The sequence below is a fragment of the Papio anubis genome, chromosome 17, assembly GCF_008728515.1.
Source record: "Papio anubis isolate 15944 chromosome 17, Panubis1.0, whole genome shotgun sequence".
In the NCBI taxonomy this organism is placed as follows: domain Eukaryota; kingdom Metazoa; phylum Chordata; class Mammalia; order Primates; family Cercopithecidae; genus Papio; species Papio anubis.
Genome location: NC_044992.1, coordinates 36,869,016 through 36,890,671, shown reverse-complemented (window position 1 = coordinate 36,890,671; position 21,656 = coordinate 36,869,016). Strand labels below are relative to the sequence as shown.

Sequence of the window (21,656 nt, the reverse complement as noted above, 5' to 3'; positions counted from 1 at the left end):
TCTCCTGCCACTTAGAGCTGGAGTAGCCTCTGCCAACCCGGTCATAGTGGAATGGAGCTATGGAACTAGCCAAAGGCACATAAAGCCTTTAGTCAAGACTCTTGGCGGCAAGTAACAGAAAGCCAACTAAAGACAGCGTAAGAAGAGAAAAATGAGTTTATTAGTTCATGGCACTGAAAAAAAGTCCGGGTGTTTCTAACTTTGAGGACAGCTGCAACAGGGAACTTAAATAATTTCATCAGGATCGTTTCTTTCTCTATCTCTAGACTCTGTTTTCTTCTGTGTTGACCTAATTCCTAGGCAGATTCTTATGTCATGGCCAAGATGTCCACCAGAAAATCCAGGTTTATATTCTAACCATACAAATAACCCCAGAGGAAAGAGAATTCTACTTTTCTAGGGATGGCAGCCAGATGCCAGGATTGGCTCTTGTCAGCTCAGCTTGGAGTTTGTGCTTATTTTCTGTGGACATTCATCATGGTTTTCGGCAACTTAGCGTTCTCAAATACCCTTCCTATTTAGGGGGCAGTGGGATGCTTACCTATCCAAGGGAACAGCCAGACACTGTCTGTCCAGGCCTCCCTTGCAGCCAAGATACAGTCATGTGACATAGACTCTGCCAATAAGACCCACATGTGGCTTCAATTTGGAAAAGAGACACGCGAGGAAGCAGGCAGCATGGAAGATCCATTTTTCAGTGACCAGTGAAGGCATCTGACTTTAGGGCAAACAACTGCTGAGACTCTGATGTTTGCTCCCCAACATCAACAGCTTTTACTCTGGGTTCTGATCCAGTGGAAGCAGCAGTTAGGCTTTGCTGGAACAGTGCTGAGGTTGGGAATCTCACTCTGGTCCATCCAAGAGCTTTACTAAATCACTTTTTGCTCTCAACTTGCTAGAGTGACTAACTACGACTCCGGACAGATCTGCCATCCCTGAATTAGTCACCATGGCCATGTCTTGCTCATTTTCCCAGCCCTGAAATTACTGCAGAGTCAGTCTTGCTGAAACCATGCAGCTGAGAAGTAGGGGAAGGGTGATGCCCTGAAGGAAAACTGAGATGTTCAAGGGGGGATTAATGCTGAGCATGTAAAAGCAACAGAGGTCCACTTCTCCCTTTCCTTTAAGGACTCTCATCAGCCTCCTATGACCATAATGGGCTGGCACGCTCCTTAATCTGCAGTGTGCTTCTAATAGATTTTTTTCGAAAGCTAAATTTTCCCTCCTTAGCATCTCCTCCAAGGACTTTGGGCTCCTTCTGTAACTGAAGGTGGAAAGAAGTTTACTGCACAGCACAGTCTGGGGACAGAGGGTGTGCATGCCATTAAATTTCTTTGCTATCTCACTCCAAGAGTTGGCTGCTGTTTGCACATAATAGTAAGATGAAAGGATTATTAGGGAAATTCGGTCACCCTACTGTGGCATAGTGCAAAGAAACATGGGAGAGAAGAAAGAAACTTGGGGTAAGCCACAGTTCTGCTGATCTCTAACTATTTAAGAAGGACGTTACTCATTCTGGAACCTTCATTTCCGACCTATGAATGTGTTAGACTGGGTGACTCAGTTCCAGGTTAGCTGTAATGGGTCAAGGAACCCTAAAGGGGAATTAAAGGGCTCAGAAGCAAAACTATTGGTACTCTAGTGACATCTGGTGGTTATCCTGAATTTTAAACCTCTGACTATTTTTTTGATGTCTGATTTTATTTCATTGCATTCTATCAAGAATATTATTTATGCTATAGAATGGACAAGATTTGTTGGCTTCTTAGGCAATAAGTTTTCAGTGCAAATTAATCAGTTTGACTTATTTCTAGAATTTTATACCTTATGAGTTAGTGGTTTATCATACCCTAAGAGGTTATCTTTTTTTTTCTTTTTTTTTTTTTCTTGAGACATGGTGTCATTCTGTCACCCAGGCTGGAGTGCAGTGGTGCAATCATGGCTTGGCTCACTGCAACTTTGACCTCCTAGGCTTGGATGATCCTCCTACCTCAGCCTCTAGAGTAGCTGGGACTACAGACATGCACCACCACGCCTGGCTGATTTTTTTGCTTTTTTTTTTGTTTGTTTTAGAGAGAGATGGGGTTTCACCATATTGCCCAGGCTGGTCTTGAACTCCTGGACTTAAGCAATCCACTTACCTTGGCCTCAAAAAGTGCTGGGATTACAGGCATGAGCCACTGTGCTTGGCCTAAGAGGTCATCTTATTAGTTGTAGCTAAAACGGCTTCCAGATGCATTAACTTCTTTTGCTCTCCTTTAGAACTCTATGAACAAGAATGCAATGGACAGACTGTGGTCTACTGGGAAGTGAAGTACCCTTTTCCCATGTCCAACAGAGACGTATCCTTTCCACAAGGTACTCATTCCGTGGCCTTCTAAGTGTTTCTGCGTTCCTCAGCTGCAGTCTATTGCAGAGAGGTAGAGCTGGTTTCTCAGCAGGCACAGATAATATTGTTTCTGATTCTTGCAGCAGCATCTGCTAAAGATGTTGCTTCTTGTGTGGTGTTTGGAGAGCTCAGAGTGTGATTTCTGGGCCTGACCACATGGAGTGTCTGTAATTATGGTCACTGGAGAGCAGCTCTTACTTTCCTAAGAAGTTTCCTAGGCCTTGAAATTGTCAGGCCACAAAATTGGGGACCTGGAAGGAACTTTTTAGAAAGAGTGCTTGATACAGCTCCCTCAGTCTACAGGGAAAAAAGGGGCTCCCAGGGGCACATAGGTGGTTAGTGGCAGAGTGCGTGCTGGAACTCAGGCCCCTGCATTTCCAGCTCTCTCCGCCTCCCCCATCTCAGTAGACCCTACAGCAATCCCTCCTTGATTGCTGGCTCTAGACACTGACTGTAAGCTTCTTCCTCTCAATGTCCTTGTTTATGAAATGAAGCAGTTGGATGAAATGTAGGGAGGCTTGGCTGGCACTGTAAGGTTTTCAGAAGCCCCCTTAGGACTAAGCTGGGGGGCTAGGATGGAATTTTGGAGGTGGGTAGGATGGAGGTAGGATGACTCCTAGGTAAGATTTTGTCTCCTTCACCATCCTCTTCAATCCCAGCAGCGAGGTGTTTTACAGATTCAATTTCCATATAAGATCCTTTTAGCAAAGGGTCTCGTGGAGTCAAAAAAAAGTTTGGAAGCCGCTGAATTAGATAAACTGCCAACCCTTCAAAGGTGTTCTGCCAAATTTGAATCACTATATCAAGGTAATTCTTCCTCCGTGGAGTATCAGATGATATCTATCACATGAGCTGAGAAAGTTGGGGGAGAGAGTGGAACAATATTTGCTAAAAGGAAAAACTAAAAGGTGTAGGAGAAAGGAACCCAGAGACAAATCAACATCTTCTCTTTCCTGAAACATTTAAGAACTTTACTCACCAGTACATAAGAGCATGGAGAGAGAGACTGTCCAGTGTGAGGGTGGGGCAACAGGGGGCGCTGTCAAGACACTGAGGTGGGGCTGAACGCGGTGACTCACGCCTGTAATCCCAACACTTTGGGAGTCCAAAGTGGGCAGATCACTTGATGTCAGAGTTCAAGATCAGCCTGGCCAACATGGAGAAACCCCGTCTCTATTAAAAATACAAAAAAAAAATTAGCTGGATGTGGTGGGCGCCTGCAATCCCAGCTATTCCGGAGGCTGAGGTGGGAGGATCACTTGAACCCAGGAGGTGGAGGTTGCAGTGAACCAAGATTGCGACACCCCACTCCGGTCTGGGTGAGACTCTATCTCAAAAAAAAAAAAAAGACACTGAGGTGGGTGGGGGCTGAAACGGCTGCTGTGTTATAGTAAGTGTCATTGTGTTGTGCATAGTGACTTTTTGATTCTTTTAGGTTTTTGATTCCTTTGAGTGTGAAACCCAAAATTCTGTTGTATGAAAGTGTAACTAACAAACTAAATATCTGAGCCTCATCCAGCTATGAAATTCTAAGTAGGTTTTGGAGCCAGATCTGGGATAAAAATTCAGGTTTCATCACTTCGGCTGGAATGTGGGATTTTTGGCAAGGTTCTTTTCCTCTCCGAGCCTCACTTTTGTCATCTGTAGTATGGGGATACTCATGCAAACTCACAGGGTCTTTGTACGGATCGAAATTTAAGCTTTATGTCAAGTGCATGATGTTACATGATAAGGGCTCGATAAGTAGTGATTCCTGTGGCGTCATAGACTTTCATTATCCTCCCTAGAATAGTGCCGTAAACTTAAGGGTTCTTCTGTCAAGGCTGATGGACATGAAATGGCTTTGTTATTCTTGGTGAACTAGTGTTAGCCCAGAGAGGGCATCTGCCTATGAAATATTCAGGTGGTCCCATGTCTTCCTGTGGTCATCAGTTGTAACATTGCTTGATCATTTACTATGCATAGGGGTCAGTAATTAGAGCATTGGGTGGGGCCAGAACAAAAAGGAATGACACCATTTTCTGTCGAGTGCTTATTCTGCCCAGGTCTTTCTCTAATGGCCTCACCAAGCCTGTCTGGAAGGCAGTGTTACTCCCTTTCCTACATAGGGAATCTGAGTCTCAGCAAGGCTGAGTAGCTTACCTAGGACCACACAGCTGCTAAGTGACCATTCCTCTGCCATCTCCTAGTGCCTTCTTGGAGAAAAGAAAAGTGGTTTCCTCACATAATTAAAACCACTCACAGGTAAGTAATGCATGCTCTTAGGTGAGAACACTAGGTGGTGTGAGGCATAGTCTTGCAGTGCAGGTAGGGAGACAGGGCAGGTAAGTGAACTAGCAGTAGAAGGGAGCAAATGCCAAGTGGGAGGCACAGAATTACCTCCCTTTGCTTCCAGCTTGTGGCGCTTTCCTTCTGTCTGTCTACAATGCTGGCGTTGGTGTCTTGCCTTGACTGGCCATGCAGTATGTCTACCTCCGGCAGCGGCGAGACCTGGACATGGAAGGGCGGAAGATCCACGTGGTCCTGGCCCAGAGCACCTCCGTGCCTCAGCTTGTCGAGAGGTCTGGGGTGATCCGGGTGAAGCAATACAAGCAGAGCCTGGCGATCGAGAGTGACGGCAAGAAGGGGAGCAAAGGTAAAACCCATGGTGCCTATCAGTGCACCCAGCCAGGGGTCCCCACTGGAGGGCCAGGCTGATGGAGGGGCATGTCGAGTACATGAAGCATATCCTTGAAGGTCAGAGGACAGGCACAGGTGCAGAGCAGACCAGGATCGGCACCTAGAGAGAGCCTCATTCCACCCCAACAAACTTGAGTAGAGTATGAAGTTGATGTTTAACTCTGACCCAGTCTATTTTCTCCAGACTCATGGATTGTCCGGATGAAACCAGACCATTATAAGTAAGCCAGAGAGTTTAGAAATTCACTTCCAGCTGGTCCTGTAGATACATACACTGGGCCTAAGGGTAGGCAAGAAAGCTGTCAGGTTTGTCTTGGAGATCTCAGCTCCAGCTCAGTACAAACTCAGAGACTCAAGACCTGCCCAGGTTGAGTTCCAGCCCCCAGGGAGGAAAGCTGCAGACAGAGAGTGGGGCGCGAGGCCACCAGCTCTACCAGAATGAGTGTGGCCTTGCGTCCTAGGCAAAAATCTGAACCATAGTTAGATGGTCACCTTGAATATGTCACCTAATTTTCATGAGTATCTGTTTCATCATTTGTAAAATGGGATTAATTTGACCATCTCTTTAGGATTGCTAGAATAATTGAATGAGAGGCTATATTCAAGTGTCCAGCACTTGCCAGGTATTTAATCAATAGCAGCAAAATGTGTCTGTGGCTATGTTTTCAAAAGTGCCTATATTTAAGTATGCTGTAAGCGAAGTCAGTGGAGAGAAGTCCATCTGAAATATATGCCACCTCCCTCTGCAGTTTCTGAGCTTGAATATGAAGATATAAAGTTTGCACAGTTTTGTTGCTGTATTTTTTCTGGTATTTTTGCTTTTTCTGAATTGTCCTTTCTTTCCCTCTCTAGTTTTCATGTATTACTTCGATAACCCGGGTGGCCAAATTCCGTCCTGGCTCATTAACTGGGCTGCCAAGGTGAGATCCCAGGAGGTGGGGCAGGCGGGAGGGATGGGGGAGTGTGTTTGACAAATGTTGACTTAGCCCTTGGGGCTGTCAGGCTGAAGAGACACATTGTCTCAGGCGTAATGAGGCTCTTTGTGAAGAGTTTGGTTGAGTGACTCTGGTTAGGGCTGGGGGTTGCCAACATCCAAGACGGAGGCTGGGACAAAAGACAAAGAATTGTCAGCTTGGAATGCCAGCTTCTCCCTGCTTGTGCCCCAAGACCCCGCCAGCATCACTCGCTAGAACCTCTGGACAATAGTCTGCTCCTGGTAGGAGCAATAGTGCCTTTGGAGCCTATATTCCTCAGCTTATTGGGGAATAAGACAGACTGACCTGGCTTGGAGACAACCAGATGTGTCCAAGCCTGAGGGAAGCTTCCACTTTTGTTGTTTTTGCCTTTTTTTTTTTTCTATAAGGGAGGGAACTGCAGTGGTAGTTTGTATCACTAGAGACCGCCCAGGAGCCTGGCATTATGGGGACCACCAGCCTGCTTTGCATGAGATCTACTACTTGAGAGGTCAACAGATTCCTTGGAAGAGTGAAAAAGCACATCAACTTTGGAGTCAAACAGATGCAATTTTGAATCCTGGCTCTGCTACTGACTGTCTTGTATTTAAGGAAGCCATGCATTTCTTCCTTTTTACAAAAGAAGATAGATGTCCTCTACTGCATAGAAGGGGAGTAAATAAGACAATATTCAGGAGAAGTCTTGCCCAATGCTCAACATGAACTAAATAATCATATATCCTACTCCTTGATCCCCAATCCTTACCGTTTTCTAATTCAGTAAGGCAAGTCCTTCCTCTCATTTCTTTGGAAGAATGTAACAATCCAGCCCAACCCCATTTCTTGTGTTTTCTTTTTTCAAGAAACACTGTTTCAGAAACATCTTTGCTTTTTCCTAGAGAAAGCTAACATATAAGGCCTTTTTGCAACAGAAGTTCCTGTTGACGGGTGTTCCTTTTGTCCTGGGTCCTACTTTTTGTCATCATCTGCAACAACATTCTGTTGAAATCCAGTTACGGAGCCTATTCATTTTTGTTAGCCCTAAAGCCAACATTGTTTACCTTCTGCCACATCCCAAAGAATCAAGAGTAACCACTGTGAAGACACAGAAATGACAGTCTCATTTCCTTTGCAGAATGGAGTTCCTAACTTCTTGAAAGACATGGCAAGAGCCTGTCAGAACTACCTCAAGAACACCTAAGAAAGAGAATTGGGAACATTGCATCCATGGGATGATGTCTCTGGAAGTGCCACCACCCACCGCCGCTCAGCCTTCCCCTGCTGTTTCCATCTTCGGAGGCCTACACACTCTACCACGTCCCTTCTAAGCATGTTCGCCTGACATCCAGCTCACTCGCCTGCTTCCTTTCTCACTCCCCACATCTTGGGGTGGGCTGCCTTCTTCTGCAATTCAATATGGGGCAGACTAGGGAAACCTTTGCTTGCTTACTATTAGGAGGGGAAGTCTTCAGTAGGGAACACAGTCATTCCATTGTGCAATTTTATGGGGATGGGTAGGCAGAGGGACACAACACAATTTAAGAATGACTGTTTGGGCAGGCTGGTTCTTTTGCAGCTTGTGATTTGTTCCAACTTGGGAGAGGCTGCTGGAAGTGGCATTCTGTTCAGAGCTGACTGTCGGTGCACCCAAACTGGACAACATGTGCCAGTGGCCATTTGCCTTATGCCCTGTGGAGCTGATTAGGCTGGGATTTGAGGTGATAATCCAGTAAGTCGTTCCTCATTCCTACTTGTGGAGGATCAGTAGCTATTATGATGCCAGACCATTTGGAGAAGTATCACAGGTCTGAGGGGGACACATAATATGACAACCACATTTTTCGTCATCATCCATGTCTGTTTTTTTTCTCTTTTCCATATGTCACTGGGGAAAGGCTGCCTGTACCTCTCAAGCTTTGGATTTTACTGGAAACTGAGGCATCAAGATGGCTGTGGCAGCTAGCAAAAGCAAAGATGCTTTGTGCATAGCCTTGTGAAAAAGTGTCTTTCTATGCAATAAGATGAATTTTCCTTCCAGAGTATTTAGAAATGTAGAAGGGATAACAGTTCACAGCCAGGTAAAATTTAACTGGTGGCTTAAAGACTCTGCATCTTTTTCTCAGGAATTCTGCCTAAGTTATCTGCCTTTTCTACCACCAAAAAGACTTTTAGTTTTCTATGGTTTCTCCTGAATTTTGGTAGGGTAAGGTATTTCTATAGTCAAAGGCAAGTCAAAGGCCTTGATGATCTCAGGGAAAAATTTTAATCACTGTGTATAATGATACTAAACCTTGATTAATAACAGAGAAATTCAGGATGTAAAGCCATAGAATGGGATTTACGAACGTGGGATACCTCAGACTGTTTGTTTTCTTTCTGGGAAGAAAAATGTGTTCTATAATGAATAAATATAGAGTGATTTTTACTTGTCCTGTGTACCACTTCCTTCCTACCTTCTTCCTTTTGTGAGAATGCATCAGTTAGATCTCCTTTATCTACAAGTGATATTCAGCCTAATTTGTAGACTTGAACATAAAACGTAATTTTGGGCTTACTTATATGCAAGGTCAGGTGTAGGTAACCTCAGGTAGGGATCAATACAGGTGCTCAAACTGAGATGAGAATTCAGATCTTTTAGTATTGGTCTGCATTTGCTGGTAGCATTGTCGCTAACAGCAATAGGTAGGTTTGCGTCTTCCTAGGCTCATGCCAAGCAAAACAAAAAAGACAATGTTTCTTTCTAGTAGGACCTGCACTATTCCGTAATTTAGAGCCCCTCTAAAACATTTGCTTATCTATGTCCTGCTCATTATGGTCATCTGGATAGAATTATACAAGTAAGTGAATGCCTCATAAAATTATCATTAAAATATCATTATCAGTAATGTAGCTGGAATCTATTCTAGATAAACTCCATCTGAATGCCTCCTGTTAATAGAAGTCAAGTCGAAATCTTATGAATAGATTCTTTTAAATAAAAGCACTGAGATTATAGTCACTGAAACAGAATTGGCATGAAATGGTGTCATGTAAACCATTTCTTTAAATAACATTAAATAATTTGCTAAGAACTCTGAAAATACTAAGAATGCTGAGTTTCTAGGTAAGGTACTTATTTTAAAAGGTCACAGCATTTGCTGTAATGAATGGAGTTATGACTTCTTAGCATTTTTACTTGCTAATTTGGAGTAGTGGACAGTCCTCGCAAGCTGAGGTTATGTAGGAAACTGAAAACTCTTGAGCTACAGTAAATGCCAAAGGTAAAAAAAAAAAAAAAAAAAAAAAGGATAACTGTTGGTTTAGGCCTTTACTTAGAGGGGTTTGCACCTGAGTTCTAAGGGTATGTTTTTCTGCAGCAGCTGGATGTATCACTTGGAATTTGTAAGTTATGTTGTCATTCCTCTAGGACTTTGTTCTGCTTATTTTCCCCATATCTGTCTTTCCAAGTAGACAATAAGCATTTGTAGATAGAAGCAGTTATTTCACTTTGATTACTGGTCCTTGGGGTAGTATATAGTAGGCACTCGAATGGTGACTCAATGAGTGAATGAATGATTTAGAGAAGATTGACCAAATGGCATGAACCTGGAAGACTAAATCCATTCGGATATAGAGGCTCAATCCCCATGGATTCAAGCCACATTTTTCCCCAAGTCAGCGTTTTGTCGGGTGCTGGGTCGGGGGGCGGTTTCTAGATTTCTCTGGTTCCCATTGGTCCTTCCTTGAAAGTACCAAGGTCCTCTCTCTGTTAAGTGGTGGGCTTTGCTGGTGTGGCTATGGGTTGTATTTCAATGTTACAGAAATGGCACAGTTTGAATTGAGTCCGGCTGAGATGAGTCAGGATTCCAGTTGAAATTGAATGGCAAAAGTAGCACTATTGTTGGTGCTAAATTTTTTCCACAGGCAAATTATTCACACTGCATAACAATTCCAAGTTAATGACCACCTTGGAACCGAGGAGTTCCAGCGGAGGGTCACTTCCCTTGAAAATGTTCCTATGTCACAGCGAGAGTCCTGGCCTGACTCCCTGGCTGAGATTCCTCACCCAGAATCCACATCTATAATGCCTGCCCTTCCAACCTCCCACTTCCTAGCTGGACTTGCAAGAGATGAGGCAGGAAGAGCCTCATTCAGTTCTCACATTTCTAGTAGCACCACCCAGTCAGCCCAGAGAATTATCTTTAAATGCATCGAGACATTTTAGTTCTTTAACAGATGTTTCTCAAGAGGCTGGAGTCCATCAGCATTGGGATAGGCATGGCGTTTGTGGGATGAATGAGAAAGATATGGTGTCTGCCCCTAAGGCGTTTATGGTCTAATGGAAACTCAGTGAACAAACTGCTGAAGGATGATAAGTGCTCAGAAAAGGAAAATAAAAGGTGCTGTTAAAAAAAATGCACTAACCAAGTTTGAGGAGCAGAGGAGAACATGTTGGAATTGTGGCTGGGTGAAGGTTGCAGCAGAAAGCTGTTCATGACAGAAGAACCGTTTGCACAAAACCTCTAAGGAGGAAGGACTCAGCAGGAGAGTCAGTCACATCTGAAGAATGACAGAAGGCCGGTGTGACTGGGGCGCTGACATGAAGGAGAGGCATCTTGGATGTGGCTGGAGAAGTAGACAGTTAGTCCATGGAGGGTCCTGAGAGCAACAACAAGGATTTGGGACTTTATCCCAAGAGTCCCAATAAGCTTTGAAAGATTTTAGATTGACGAGTGACCTGAAAATATGTATTATGCTTAACACCACTTATTTTTCTCCATGATTCCCCAGCATCTCTGACAGCCTCTCCGGTAGCATTGTGTGGGGCTACCCAAGGTGTTTTAAGCCCTATTACTTTGAATCCTCTCCATTGTCAGACAGCATGCAGAGTAGCCCATACTTAAATCCAGTTTCCAAAGTGGAACATCAGTGAAAAACAAAAGGCTGGAGGGAGGGGATCACCTATGCACATCCCTTCTGTCTCTCCTGGCCCATGTTGGGGTGCAGCATACCCTCCCACACATCTGCACCATGCAGCCTATCAGAGCAGAGCCATTTAAGGGGCCAGAAGTGGGAGAGAAAAAAATGAAAGGCAAAAAAGTATAAGCAGGTCCACTTTCCCCAAGTTCCTTTGTTAATATTCATCCTTAACTACAAGGAAGAACTTTTTTTTTTTTTTTTTTTCGCTTGAGAAGACAGAAGCATAACATATTGTTTGTTTAGGTTGCAGAGTTTAGAACCAATAAAATGGGAGGACTTCAGAAAAATTATTTACATTGCTCATCTATTTATATATGTGTATACACATCCAATGTGTGTCTCTTTGGATACACATCATAGATCCTGTGTTTCATAAGATATAATAATGGAACAACAATTAAATAGTACACTATGTAAGTGACTTTCTAAGTTTCCTGGGTGGTATGCCAGGCCCATTGCCAGGCAGTGGAGTACATAAAGGTGGGATGCAATGACTTTAGAATTAGTAGACAACAGATCCTGTAGGACAATGAGTTGGCTACAGGCTCTTAAAGTATTACATTTTCCTTCCATCCGATGGTCACATCCTTTCTGATTATTACAAACACTTGTGCACATATTCCATGTCCTCTGCAGACTGCTATAATTCCTGAATGGAAGAATCCGCCCCACATTCATGTAGTCCACTGCTTAGCATGGACCTGGCATAACATGTAGAAAACTTGGAGTCACTCAAGTAGCATACTGCTTACTTGTTTTATTATTGTATCTTATGATTCCAAAGTCAGTGCATTTTAGTTGAGTGCACAGCCACCCAGCCACCCCTGCAGTAAAGTGCAGCCATGGGATTTAATTCTGGTTAATATATGAGCATAAATAATATGTGCCACTTCCAGCTCAGGATCTCAGAAGGGAAAAGTATGAACTCAGCTTGTTCTTACCCCTTTCATCCTGTCTGGGAAATGATAAGAACGGAAACAAATGCCTTGGAATCAAGGATGAAAGCCTAAGATTAAGGATGACAAAATAACCCTGCCTCCCTTGGACTGTTACAAGACAGACAAATAGACTTCTTTCTTATTTAAGCCACAGCATGTGAAAAAAAAATAGCAGCTTTGCCTATACCAACTCATGAATAGCTCAAATAGAGTGTCCCTTTGGACCAGGAGATCAGGAACCAGCTCAAATGCCTCCTCATCTACAGACTTTGGATCTCCTGGCCTGTGCCAAACACTTAATAAGTGGTCAGCAAATCTCTCTGACTTGCTCCAGTTTCATTTAATGTGGTCCATAAGTGTTGGCTGTTATTAGCTGTTACTCCCAATTGTACCTCTCTATCTGCCTGCCGCTCTCCTGCCCCACGCTTTGCCTCAGGCTACTCTTTTTGTCTGTGTAGAAATCTTCCCCAAGTTTTGTGAAATGTCTGTCAAAATTGAAGGCTTACTGTAAATCTATTCCCTCTAAGATATTCCTTGGATTTAGAAAAAACCTAATTTATCATGGTGCAGAATACATGAAATCCAGCACCTTCAGATTGGAGCAACCTCTATTAATCATCTTTGATAGACACTGTATTAGTCCAGGCTCTCCAGAGAAACAAAACCATCAGGATATACTGTGTCATGCACCACATCATGATGTTTCGGTCAACCACAGACTGCATTCCAATTCATACCACTAACTAAAAACAAATAAACAAAATCAACTAAAAACCTCAACGATATATATGGCAGTGGTCCCATAAGAATATAATCCTATATTTTTAATGCACCTTTTTGAGATACACTGATCTATACCATTGTGTACTGAATACTGTAGGCAATTAAAACATGTTGTACAGGTTTGTAGCCTAGGAAAACAAACAGGTTACACCATATAGCCTATTTGTGTAGTAGTCTATACCATCTAGAGTTGTGTAAGTATATACTTTGATGTTTGCACGATGACCAAATCACCTGACACATTTCTCAGAATGTATTCCGTTGTTAAACAGCACCTGATTTTGTGTGTGTGTGTGTGTGTGTGTGTGTGTGTGTGTGTGTGTGCGCGCATAGGTGTGGAATTATGGAATTGGCTCATACAATTACGGAGGCTGAGAAGTCACAAAATCTTCAGTTGGCAAGCTGGAGACGCAGGAGACTTCATGATTTAGTTCCAGTCCAAAAGCTGGCAAGCTAGAAGCTCAAATAAATGATGTTTCAGTTCAAGTCTGAAGACCAGAAACACCAGTATCTCAGCTCAAAGCAGTCAGGCAGGAGGCATTCCCCCTTCCTCAGAAGAGGGTCAGCCTTTTTGTTCGATTCGGGCTTTCAACTGATTGGATGAGAACCTCCTATGTTAGGGAGAGCCATCGGCTACTTAATTCAAATATTAATCTTAAACACCCCTACAGTCACACTCAGAATAATGTTTTACCAAATATCTGGACAGCCCATAGCCTACTCAAGTTGACACATAAAATTAAACACTATATTTGGTGAGAGCCCAGTGTTCTCAGATGAGGAAAAAGATTTCACATTATGAAGCTCTTATTGTGTGCTGGGCACTAGATCGGATGCTTTACTTACAGCTTAGTCTTTGGTGAGATAGGAAATACTATTTCCAACTTACTGATCATGAATATAGGCTCAGAGAGGCTAAATAATGTGCCTAAGGTAACTCAGCTAGTTAGGTGAGAGACTGGGAACTCAAAGCTAGGCTTCTTTGATCCTAGATCCCGTGCTTCCACATTCCTCCTCACATTCCAACCCTTTTAATTTTCCTTCTGGGTACAATGACTGATGCCAAGCTTGTTTTTGCATCAGTCATTGTACCAGTTGTGCTCTCTGCCCAGAGTGCCCTGCTCCCTGATCCACACAAGCCTGAAATCTTTAAACCATGCAAGTTATTGTTTAAATGTCACCTCCTCTGAGAGGTTTTGCAGAAGTCATTCCCTATTTCATTACCTTGTCTGCATAGTATGTAATACTTTCTATTAAATGTATTTATTTTCTGTTCATTTATTTCGGCTCCAAAAGGGTATAGAACTTTGTCTTATTCCCAAATTATATACTCAATACATAGGGCACAAATATATTCTAAATTATCTGCTGAAGGAATAAATGAATCAATGGTGGGGCAACAACCTCAAAGCTCCAGGATCTCAATTTGACCAATAATGCCTGAAAGATAGGTCCAAAAACATGTATTCTTAATCTTGTGTTCCACCTAATTTTTACCAAAGAGGGAACATTGAGGACAAATCAGTTTTTACTTTTTTTTTTTTTTTTTTTTTTTTTTAAAGCTAGAATTGCTTTGTTTTCCAGGGTTTTGTTCTTTATTAACTTTTTTGATTTTTTCATTCTGATTTAACACCTTTGGAGAGCTCCTACTAGCCCCCTAAAAGTCTGCTCATCAGAATGATATTACTGATGTAACTGGGAGAAGGGAGAGAGGCTGGCGGCAAAACAGGGCTAGAAGAGATCTTTTCATTTGCAGGCCAGAATCCTGAAAGAAGAAAACCTGTATCCCCCAGGGACAGATATGGGGAGGGGGCTGTGAGTGGAGGGACAGTAGGCGGAATTCATTTTCTCTTATCTATTTTATCCAATTCCTCTCTAGTGGTTCATAAACTGAGAAAAAGTCAATAGAAACCAATCAGGACAAAAACAGCACTTAGAACTCCATGCAGGGCATACAGCAACTTTTGTTATATGTCAAACAGCTTATGAGGGGCTGGATCTGCTTTTAAGTGGTCATGGATTCTGCTTACCAGCGAATGTGGTGTTTCATTTTCCCAAGGGAGAGTGAATGATATTCTTCATGAGAAGCCTACATTTTAGGCCTGGTGTTGAATACTTACTGGACTGCTAAAAGCTTCCAAGTAGGAGTTCGCCCTTCACTACACAGTTTGGCTCATGTTCCCATTTCGGCTACTTTAAGCTGTTGTAAACAGCATTCGTTTTCCATTACAAGCTAGGAAATGTGACTTCAGCGACGGTGCCGAGTCCCTGGAGAGCGCCTGCCAGGGAGGCCGTTTCCTCACCTCTCATTTTAGTTTGTAACTTGATGGCGAGGTTGAGTAATCGCTGAAGCTCCATGTCTTCCCATCCTATTCTGTTCCACTAACTTATAAAACAGCCAGTGACCCGCTTGAGGACTAGCGGATCAACCAGATGTTTCCTGAGCAAAGACAGCATGCGTTTCCCCTTGCACATCATCTTGTGAGAGGGGAGGGCTGGCGGTGCACTCACCCAGTCTGACATCATTGGGCGAGGTGGCCTGGGGGAGAATTTCAAAGCAGAGCAGCTTGGCCAGGGAAGAGCTCAGCTGGCAGCTGTGTGCTGGGATTAACTGACCCAGATAACTAGGGAGAAGGAATTGGCAATCTAAGTGTTTGTTCTCCAGCAGGAAGTAGACGGCCTCCTTTCCACTCCCTAAATATCTATGGCTGTAGGAGACCTTCCCCCGATGGCTCCACATACACAGTCGGGATTGCGTCCACCATATTTCTTCCTATCCCAACTTTTTATTTTCTCTGGCTTTTGCGTAGGGTTGACGTGACACAAGCTCAACAGATTGCAGTGTAATAATAATAACAACTATAATAATAATATCAATGAATTATTCTTCCCCCAAACAACATAGAGGAGCTCAAATTCTAAACAATCTGATTTCAAATAATCTCCTTAGAGATCACTAGCTTGTCAGAGTTGGGGTATTAAGAGCCAGTAAAATAAAATATTTTTCATAATACAGGGAACAGTTGACATGTAATTGTCATCTTCCCCATGGAAAGGTCATTAAAAATAAGACAAAAAGTAAATACAATATACCGTTTACCATCACTATGATTTCATAAAAGAAAGGTTTAACTTCTTCTGCTCTAATGCATCCAAAGTCTTCTCTTTATACCTATAATCAAATTCAAACTACTCAGACCTAAAAAATTCCATATGACCTAGGATTGGGCCCATGCCTGCTCTTCAAGCTCCACTTCCTCCTTGACTTATTCCTCTCTAGCCTTTTCTCTGTTCCTCAAACATACCGTGGTCTTTGCATTGACTGTCCCCAACATCTAGAGTGCTCTTCCCCACATCTGTATATAGCACACTGCCTGTGGTAGGCAGTTTTCTGACACAGCTCGCAATGATCACCATGTCTCGATACTCACTTCTTTGTGTAATGCCTTCCTCTGTATGTGGGGTGGACCTGGTGACTTGCCTCTAAAGAATAGAGTAGAGCAAGAGTGATGGGATGTCACATCCAAGATTAATTGTAAAAGACTGTGCCTTCGTCCATTCTTGCTCACTTTCTCTCTCTGCATTGTCTCACTTGTTTTCTCTCATGAAGCAAGTTGCTAAATATGAGTACCCTATGGAAGGTCAATGTGACAAGGCCGCTGGCCAAGAGCCAACCAGGAGCTGAGAGGCTCAGTTCAGCAGTTTGGGAGGAACTAAATCCTGCCAACAACCTCCTGAGTGAGATTAGAAGAAGATCCTTCTCAATAGAGCTTGGCAATGACTGCAGCTTCAGAAGACATCTTGACTGCTGCCTTGTGAGACAGGCTGAGCCAGAGGACTTAGCTAAGCCAAGTACAGGCTCTAGACACACTGAAACTGCAAGATAATAGATGTTGTTTTAAGCCAGTGAGATCTATGTAGTGATAGATAACTGAAGCAATGCCTCATTTATTTAGATCCTTGCTCAAATGTTTTCCTCTCTAAAGTAGTCTCTAACACAAACCAAACCAAACAAAATGATCACACATTATTCTCTCACACCTTACCCATCTTGTTTTTCTTCATAGCAATTTTCCACTACCTACATTTATATCATAGATTCATTTGTTAGCTATCTCCCCTATTAGAATGAAAATTCAGTGAACAAAATATCTGTCCTTTTGCTGGTGAACAAGATGGACATGCATTTGCCCTGATGATGCTTAAGTTTATTTGACAAATATTGATTATAGGGCTACTTTGTGCCAGGCTTCATAATTATAGGTTATTTCTTCCTGGTTCTGTGGTATCCAGGCTAATTAATTTTAGTAGATTGGCTCAGCTGTTTTGTTTTAAATTTAGCTAAGCTGCTCTTTGATAATGCACCTTTCTGTATCTTTCACTGAGTGTTTGATTAATATGCCATATGTGGGCTGGGCACGGTGGCTCATGCCTGTAATCCCAGCACTTTGGGGGCCCAGGCGGGCAGATCACTTGAGGCCAAGAGTTCAAGACCAGACTGGCCAACATAGCAAAACCCCTTCTCTACCAAAAAATACAAAAATTAGCAAGGCATGGTGGCACAGGCCTGTAGTCCCAGCTACTCGGGAGGCCGAGCCATGAGAGTAACTTGAACCTGGGAGGTAGTGGAGGTTGCAGTGAGCCAAGATCGCCACTGGACTCCAGCCTAAGCTACAGAGCAAGACTCTGTCTCAAAAATAAAATAAAATAAAATAAAATAAAATCGCCATGTGTGATAGAGTCAAGAGTAGAGCTTGTGTATACTCTGTTGAAGTCCATCTTTGGATGAACATAATTATTTGAAAAGTTCTCACTTTATGCTATGCTGACATCTGCCTGTTACTTTCATCTACTGCCCTGAGGTTTACTCTCAGAAATAATATAGAAAGTGTGTATTGTCTTTCTCAAATCCAGTTAAAATTGCTCTGTTAACTCTATCTCTTTGGGTATAAGTTCTGTTTATCAAGTTTATTGCCTCTTTTGTGCAATAGGTTTTTCTTGGATGTTTAGTGTTTCTTCATTTTGTGGTCATTTTGTGCAGTTAAGATTGCAAGTTTAACTTTCTGTTTATTTGAGAGCAGATCTGAGAGCTATCACTGTGGCTCCCTCTCCACCGTTTCCAATGGGAGCAGTGGGGCTCCTGGCACCATCAGCCATGCTTCCAGGGATGGGATCCTGCATCACTCGCACCTCGGAATTGCCCCATCTTTCTGTCTCAAGCTCTTACATTCATGAGAGAATACCTCTCAAAGCAGATTCTATGTGTGCTTGTGCATATGCATGTGTGAGCATGTGTGTGTGTGTGTGTGTGTGTGTGGTAGACTGGTTAGTTAACCTGGCTACCTTACTGCTCTCATCAGAGACCCCAGAGCTAGACTACCTCTGAACATGGATCATCTTCTTTGTTTTTCTCATCTTTAACAGCTGCACTTTCCACCAATGTCCTAAGCTATAGCTTTTTCTGCAATTTTATCTCATGCGTTTTCTGCTTGTTTCTGGACCACAAAATGTAACAACTCTTAGGTTCCAATCCTTGTGTTTTAATTCTTATGAATGTATTTATACATGCATTTCTGTGTGTAGAGTCATATTTTATATTTTAAGTATATAAAATATGAATATATGTGTGTGTGTGTGTGTGTGTGTGTGTATATATATTTTTTTTTTTTTGAGATGGAATCTTGCTGTGTCACCAGGTTGGAGGCGTGGAATTGTCTCTTCACTGCAACCTTTGCCTCCCTGGGTTCAAGCAATTCTCCCTGCCTCAGCTCCTGAGTAGCTGCTGGATTACAGGCGCATCGCCACACCCAGCTAATTTTTGTATTTTTAGTAGTACTGGGTTTCACCATGTTTTCCAGGCTGGCCTCGAGCTCCTGACCTCAAGCGATCCACTGGCCTCAGCTTCCCAAAGTGCTGGGATTACAGGCATGAGCCAGCATGCCCGGCCGTGAATTTATTTCTATTTTATATCCATATGTGTATGTGTATATAGGTCATCTTGAAGATGGTGTATCTACCATCTTGAAGCCATTATCTCCACTGCCTTCTCAATCGGTTAGCACTTCAAATATTTAAAGATAATTATCACTTTCTCTATTGTTGTTTCCTCCTCAGTCTAAACATCCCCAGTTCCTTTAATGATCATAATCTGCAATAATTTTCTGACCCCTTATCCCCTAAAATTCCCTTCTCTATTCCTCTTGACACGTAGCATTTATTCAACAGCACTGTCATATAATATGACTCTCAGAGTTGAGAGGGACACTCAGAGTACAGTGGGACTGTTACTGCTTGTACTCTCTCTCTATTTTTCTATCAATGCTGTCTAAGTCTGGTTTATCTTTTTAAAACCACATATTTATACTACTGACTTGTAATAACCAATTTCCTTTCTACCTCTCTTCCGAATTTTATATATGTAAAGTCTGCCAAGCAACAGGTCCCTTATTCTGTACTTGTGAAATTGCTTACCAACCAAAACGAAGGACTTCACACTAGTTCTTAGTGACTTTTACCATGCCAGCTTTAACCTCTCTACATCTTTTTGTAATGCGTATCAGAATATGCAGCAAGACAAGCTTCAGTTTATTCTTGTCTTTAACAGACTGACAACCCTCTGATATATTGATCTCTGGTGAATTGTGGTTCCTTCCATCTATGGTACACCTTCTCCTATATTACTAACTGATTAGAGAGCATATTATTAGCTTCTTTAGCCAAACCCCATTTCTACTTGTGGGGATTATGTTATTTATTTACTCAACGAAGATTTATCAAGGGCTAATTCTGTGCCAGGAATCAAGTTGAGCATTGGCTATACAGAGATAAATAAACATCATCTTTGACCTCATGTAACTTATGATCCAGTGTTTACATATTTATAATTATGTATAGACTTATTATGCTTATGATTGCTAGTCAAAATTTTGCTGAAAAAATTACCAATCTGGATAAAGCAAATATAGCACAATGTTCATTATTGAATTAAGGTGATGGAGTATCCAGGTGTTCACTGTATGATTCTGTCAACTTTTCTGTATATTTCAAAATGTTCATGCTAAAATGTTGGGGGGAAATTTGCCTGTCCCTCATAAGCTATATTTCTTTTATAGTCCTCAGCTATGGAATGGTACATGTGTTTCTTTTAAACTCTTTGGATTGTTTACTTGCTTTTTATGAACTTCAGGATACCCTCACCTTTTTCTCCCAGGATTCCTGGAAGAAACTGTGACATAATAAAAAGAATACTGACATTGGAGATGAGCTAGGACTCAGATTTGGAATCTGGCACCTACTGGCTTTCTGCCTCTGGATAAGTCATTTAATTCTTTGAGCCTCAATTTTTCTTATTCCTAAAATGGAGTAATTATATTCACACTTTGTTGTGAAAATGAAGTAAAATTATGTATGTAATCACTTGGCGTATTTAAAATGCACCCTTCCCCACTTCCATGACTTTATCCATCTATCTACCTCACACATAACCATTATTTCCTGCCTTACAAATCAGAATTAAGTGGTTAGTACCCATTTATGCTTTTTTCTTTCCTCTTTGAAAACTAAAATTCTCAGTAACTCAGATCCTTAATGCGTTATTGGATACTTTTGTTTAGCAAATATGGTGTCAGAAGATATGAATTAATCCATAACCTTCAAGTTTCCTTTTTGTTCAGATATGGAATTAATGTTAGGAAAGTACCATTAATATCCTGACTAAGTGATCTGTAATTGCTGTTAAGTTGTAAATGCTTTATTGCCAATTCCTGTCATGATTTAGTAGGTTTATGTTGTCTGTGTCCTAATTGCTGTGTCTGCAACATGTTATCTCCTTCCTTCTATTTTTGCAACAAACCCTGTGCCTCCTTTGAGAATAAGTTCAATGCTCTGTCCTCCTGTGAAGGCTTCCTAAATCCCTTCCTTCAGGTCTTACTCAAAATATTCTCACTGCACCGTGTTATGTCTTAAAATATCTCACACAACTTACCACTAGATGGTAAGAACTGTGTGGCCAGAAAAAAGAACTTTTTCCGCTTTCTATCCCTAGTGTATGGGACTAGAAGCAACCAGTAGGTACTTCTTAGAGATAATTCGTGGATACCTGGGGAGGTGAGTGATTAGAGTTCATTATCCCTGGGCCTCAGTTTCTTCCTCCAGGAAATAAGATAGGTCACCTGACTTCAAAAGCCTACGTAAGTAAGCAGTGAAATTTTATGATTCTTAGCCTTTCTATTATGTGACTCACTCAAATGCAGCATCCCGTTTTCATTTCAAGTATTTGTCTTAATGTCAGAGCTTTATGTATAGATCTGGAGGTTCTTAATTTTTAAGCAATAGGGATGGATGCTCATACATTCCCTCTCTGACTCTTTGCTCTGATTTGCTCAGTGGCTTTGCACCAACGGTATGGATGAGTTCCCCAACATGTCCTAGTTCCCCAACATATACTCCAGTCCAAACAAACAAAAATGCATCTCGCCATGCCCTTCAACCTCACCCTGCCATCCCCTCCATTTTGCAGATCACCTGTTTTAGAATATCTCTTCTGTCCTGTGTCCTAACTCTCTGAAGAAGGCCGAGTGGATTCACATATCCTGGAGTCTGGTGGGTGTCTAGATTAATATTAAGATGATGAGTCTTAGACCGTTTTATCCTTCATCGTCTGCTGAGTTTGAGTTGCTGGAAGATATTTAATTCTAACCTTCTATGATATTTGTGAGCTCATCTGATTATTCTGGACAGTCAGAAACACTTGGGGAGGATGAGGGGGCTTGTTAGGGAGGTGCAGGACCTCACATTTTCACCCCTGTTTCCTAACACTTTAAATTCCAACAATGCTGAACATACTTAATGTTCCAAATTTTCTACACTCTCACTCACCCCATTTCCCTCCACTTAACACACTCTTCAAATCTTCTCTACCTTTTTTGCCTGATAAAGCTTATTCTTCATCTGAGG

At 42.2% G+C, this 21,656-nt stretch overlaps 1 protein-coding gene across 10 annotated transcripts in view; it reads left to right on the top strand.

The window, feature by feature from the left end:
* The window catches only part of PCTP (phosphatidylcholine transfer protein), a 111,311-nt gene that overhangs the window by 17,041 nt on the left and 72,614 nt on the right, over positions 1 to 21,656 (top strand). For 6 of the 10 annotated variants that reach the window (XR_001896367.3, XR_639117.2, XR_001896366.1 and 3 more), the window contains exons 3-5: positions 2,263 to 2,342; positions 4,853 to 5,024; positions 5,921 to 5,988. Coding sequence is in view for 6 of the 10 variants with exons in the window: in XM_009190306.3 (XP_009188570.1) it covers positions 2,263 to 2,342; positions 4,853 to 5,024; positions 5,921 to 5,988 (320 nt within the window). In the remaining 4 variants the exon portion in view is untranslated. Of the gene's footprint in view, positions 1 to 2,262; positions 2,343 to 4,852; positions 5,025 to 5,920; positions 5,989 to 6,431; positions 6,692 to 7,156; positions 8,447 to 21,656 lie in introns of those variants that run through there. The other 4 variants (XM_003912778.3, XM_009190309.2, XM_009190307.2 and 1 more) reach the window with 2 other exon arrangements.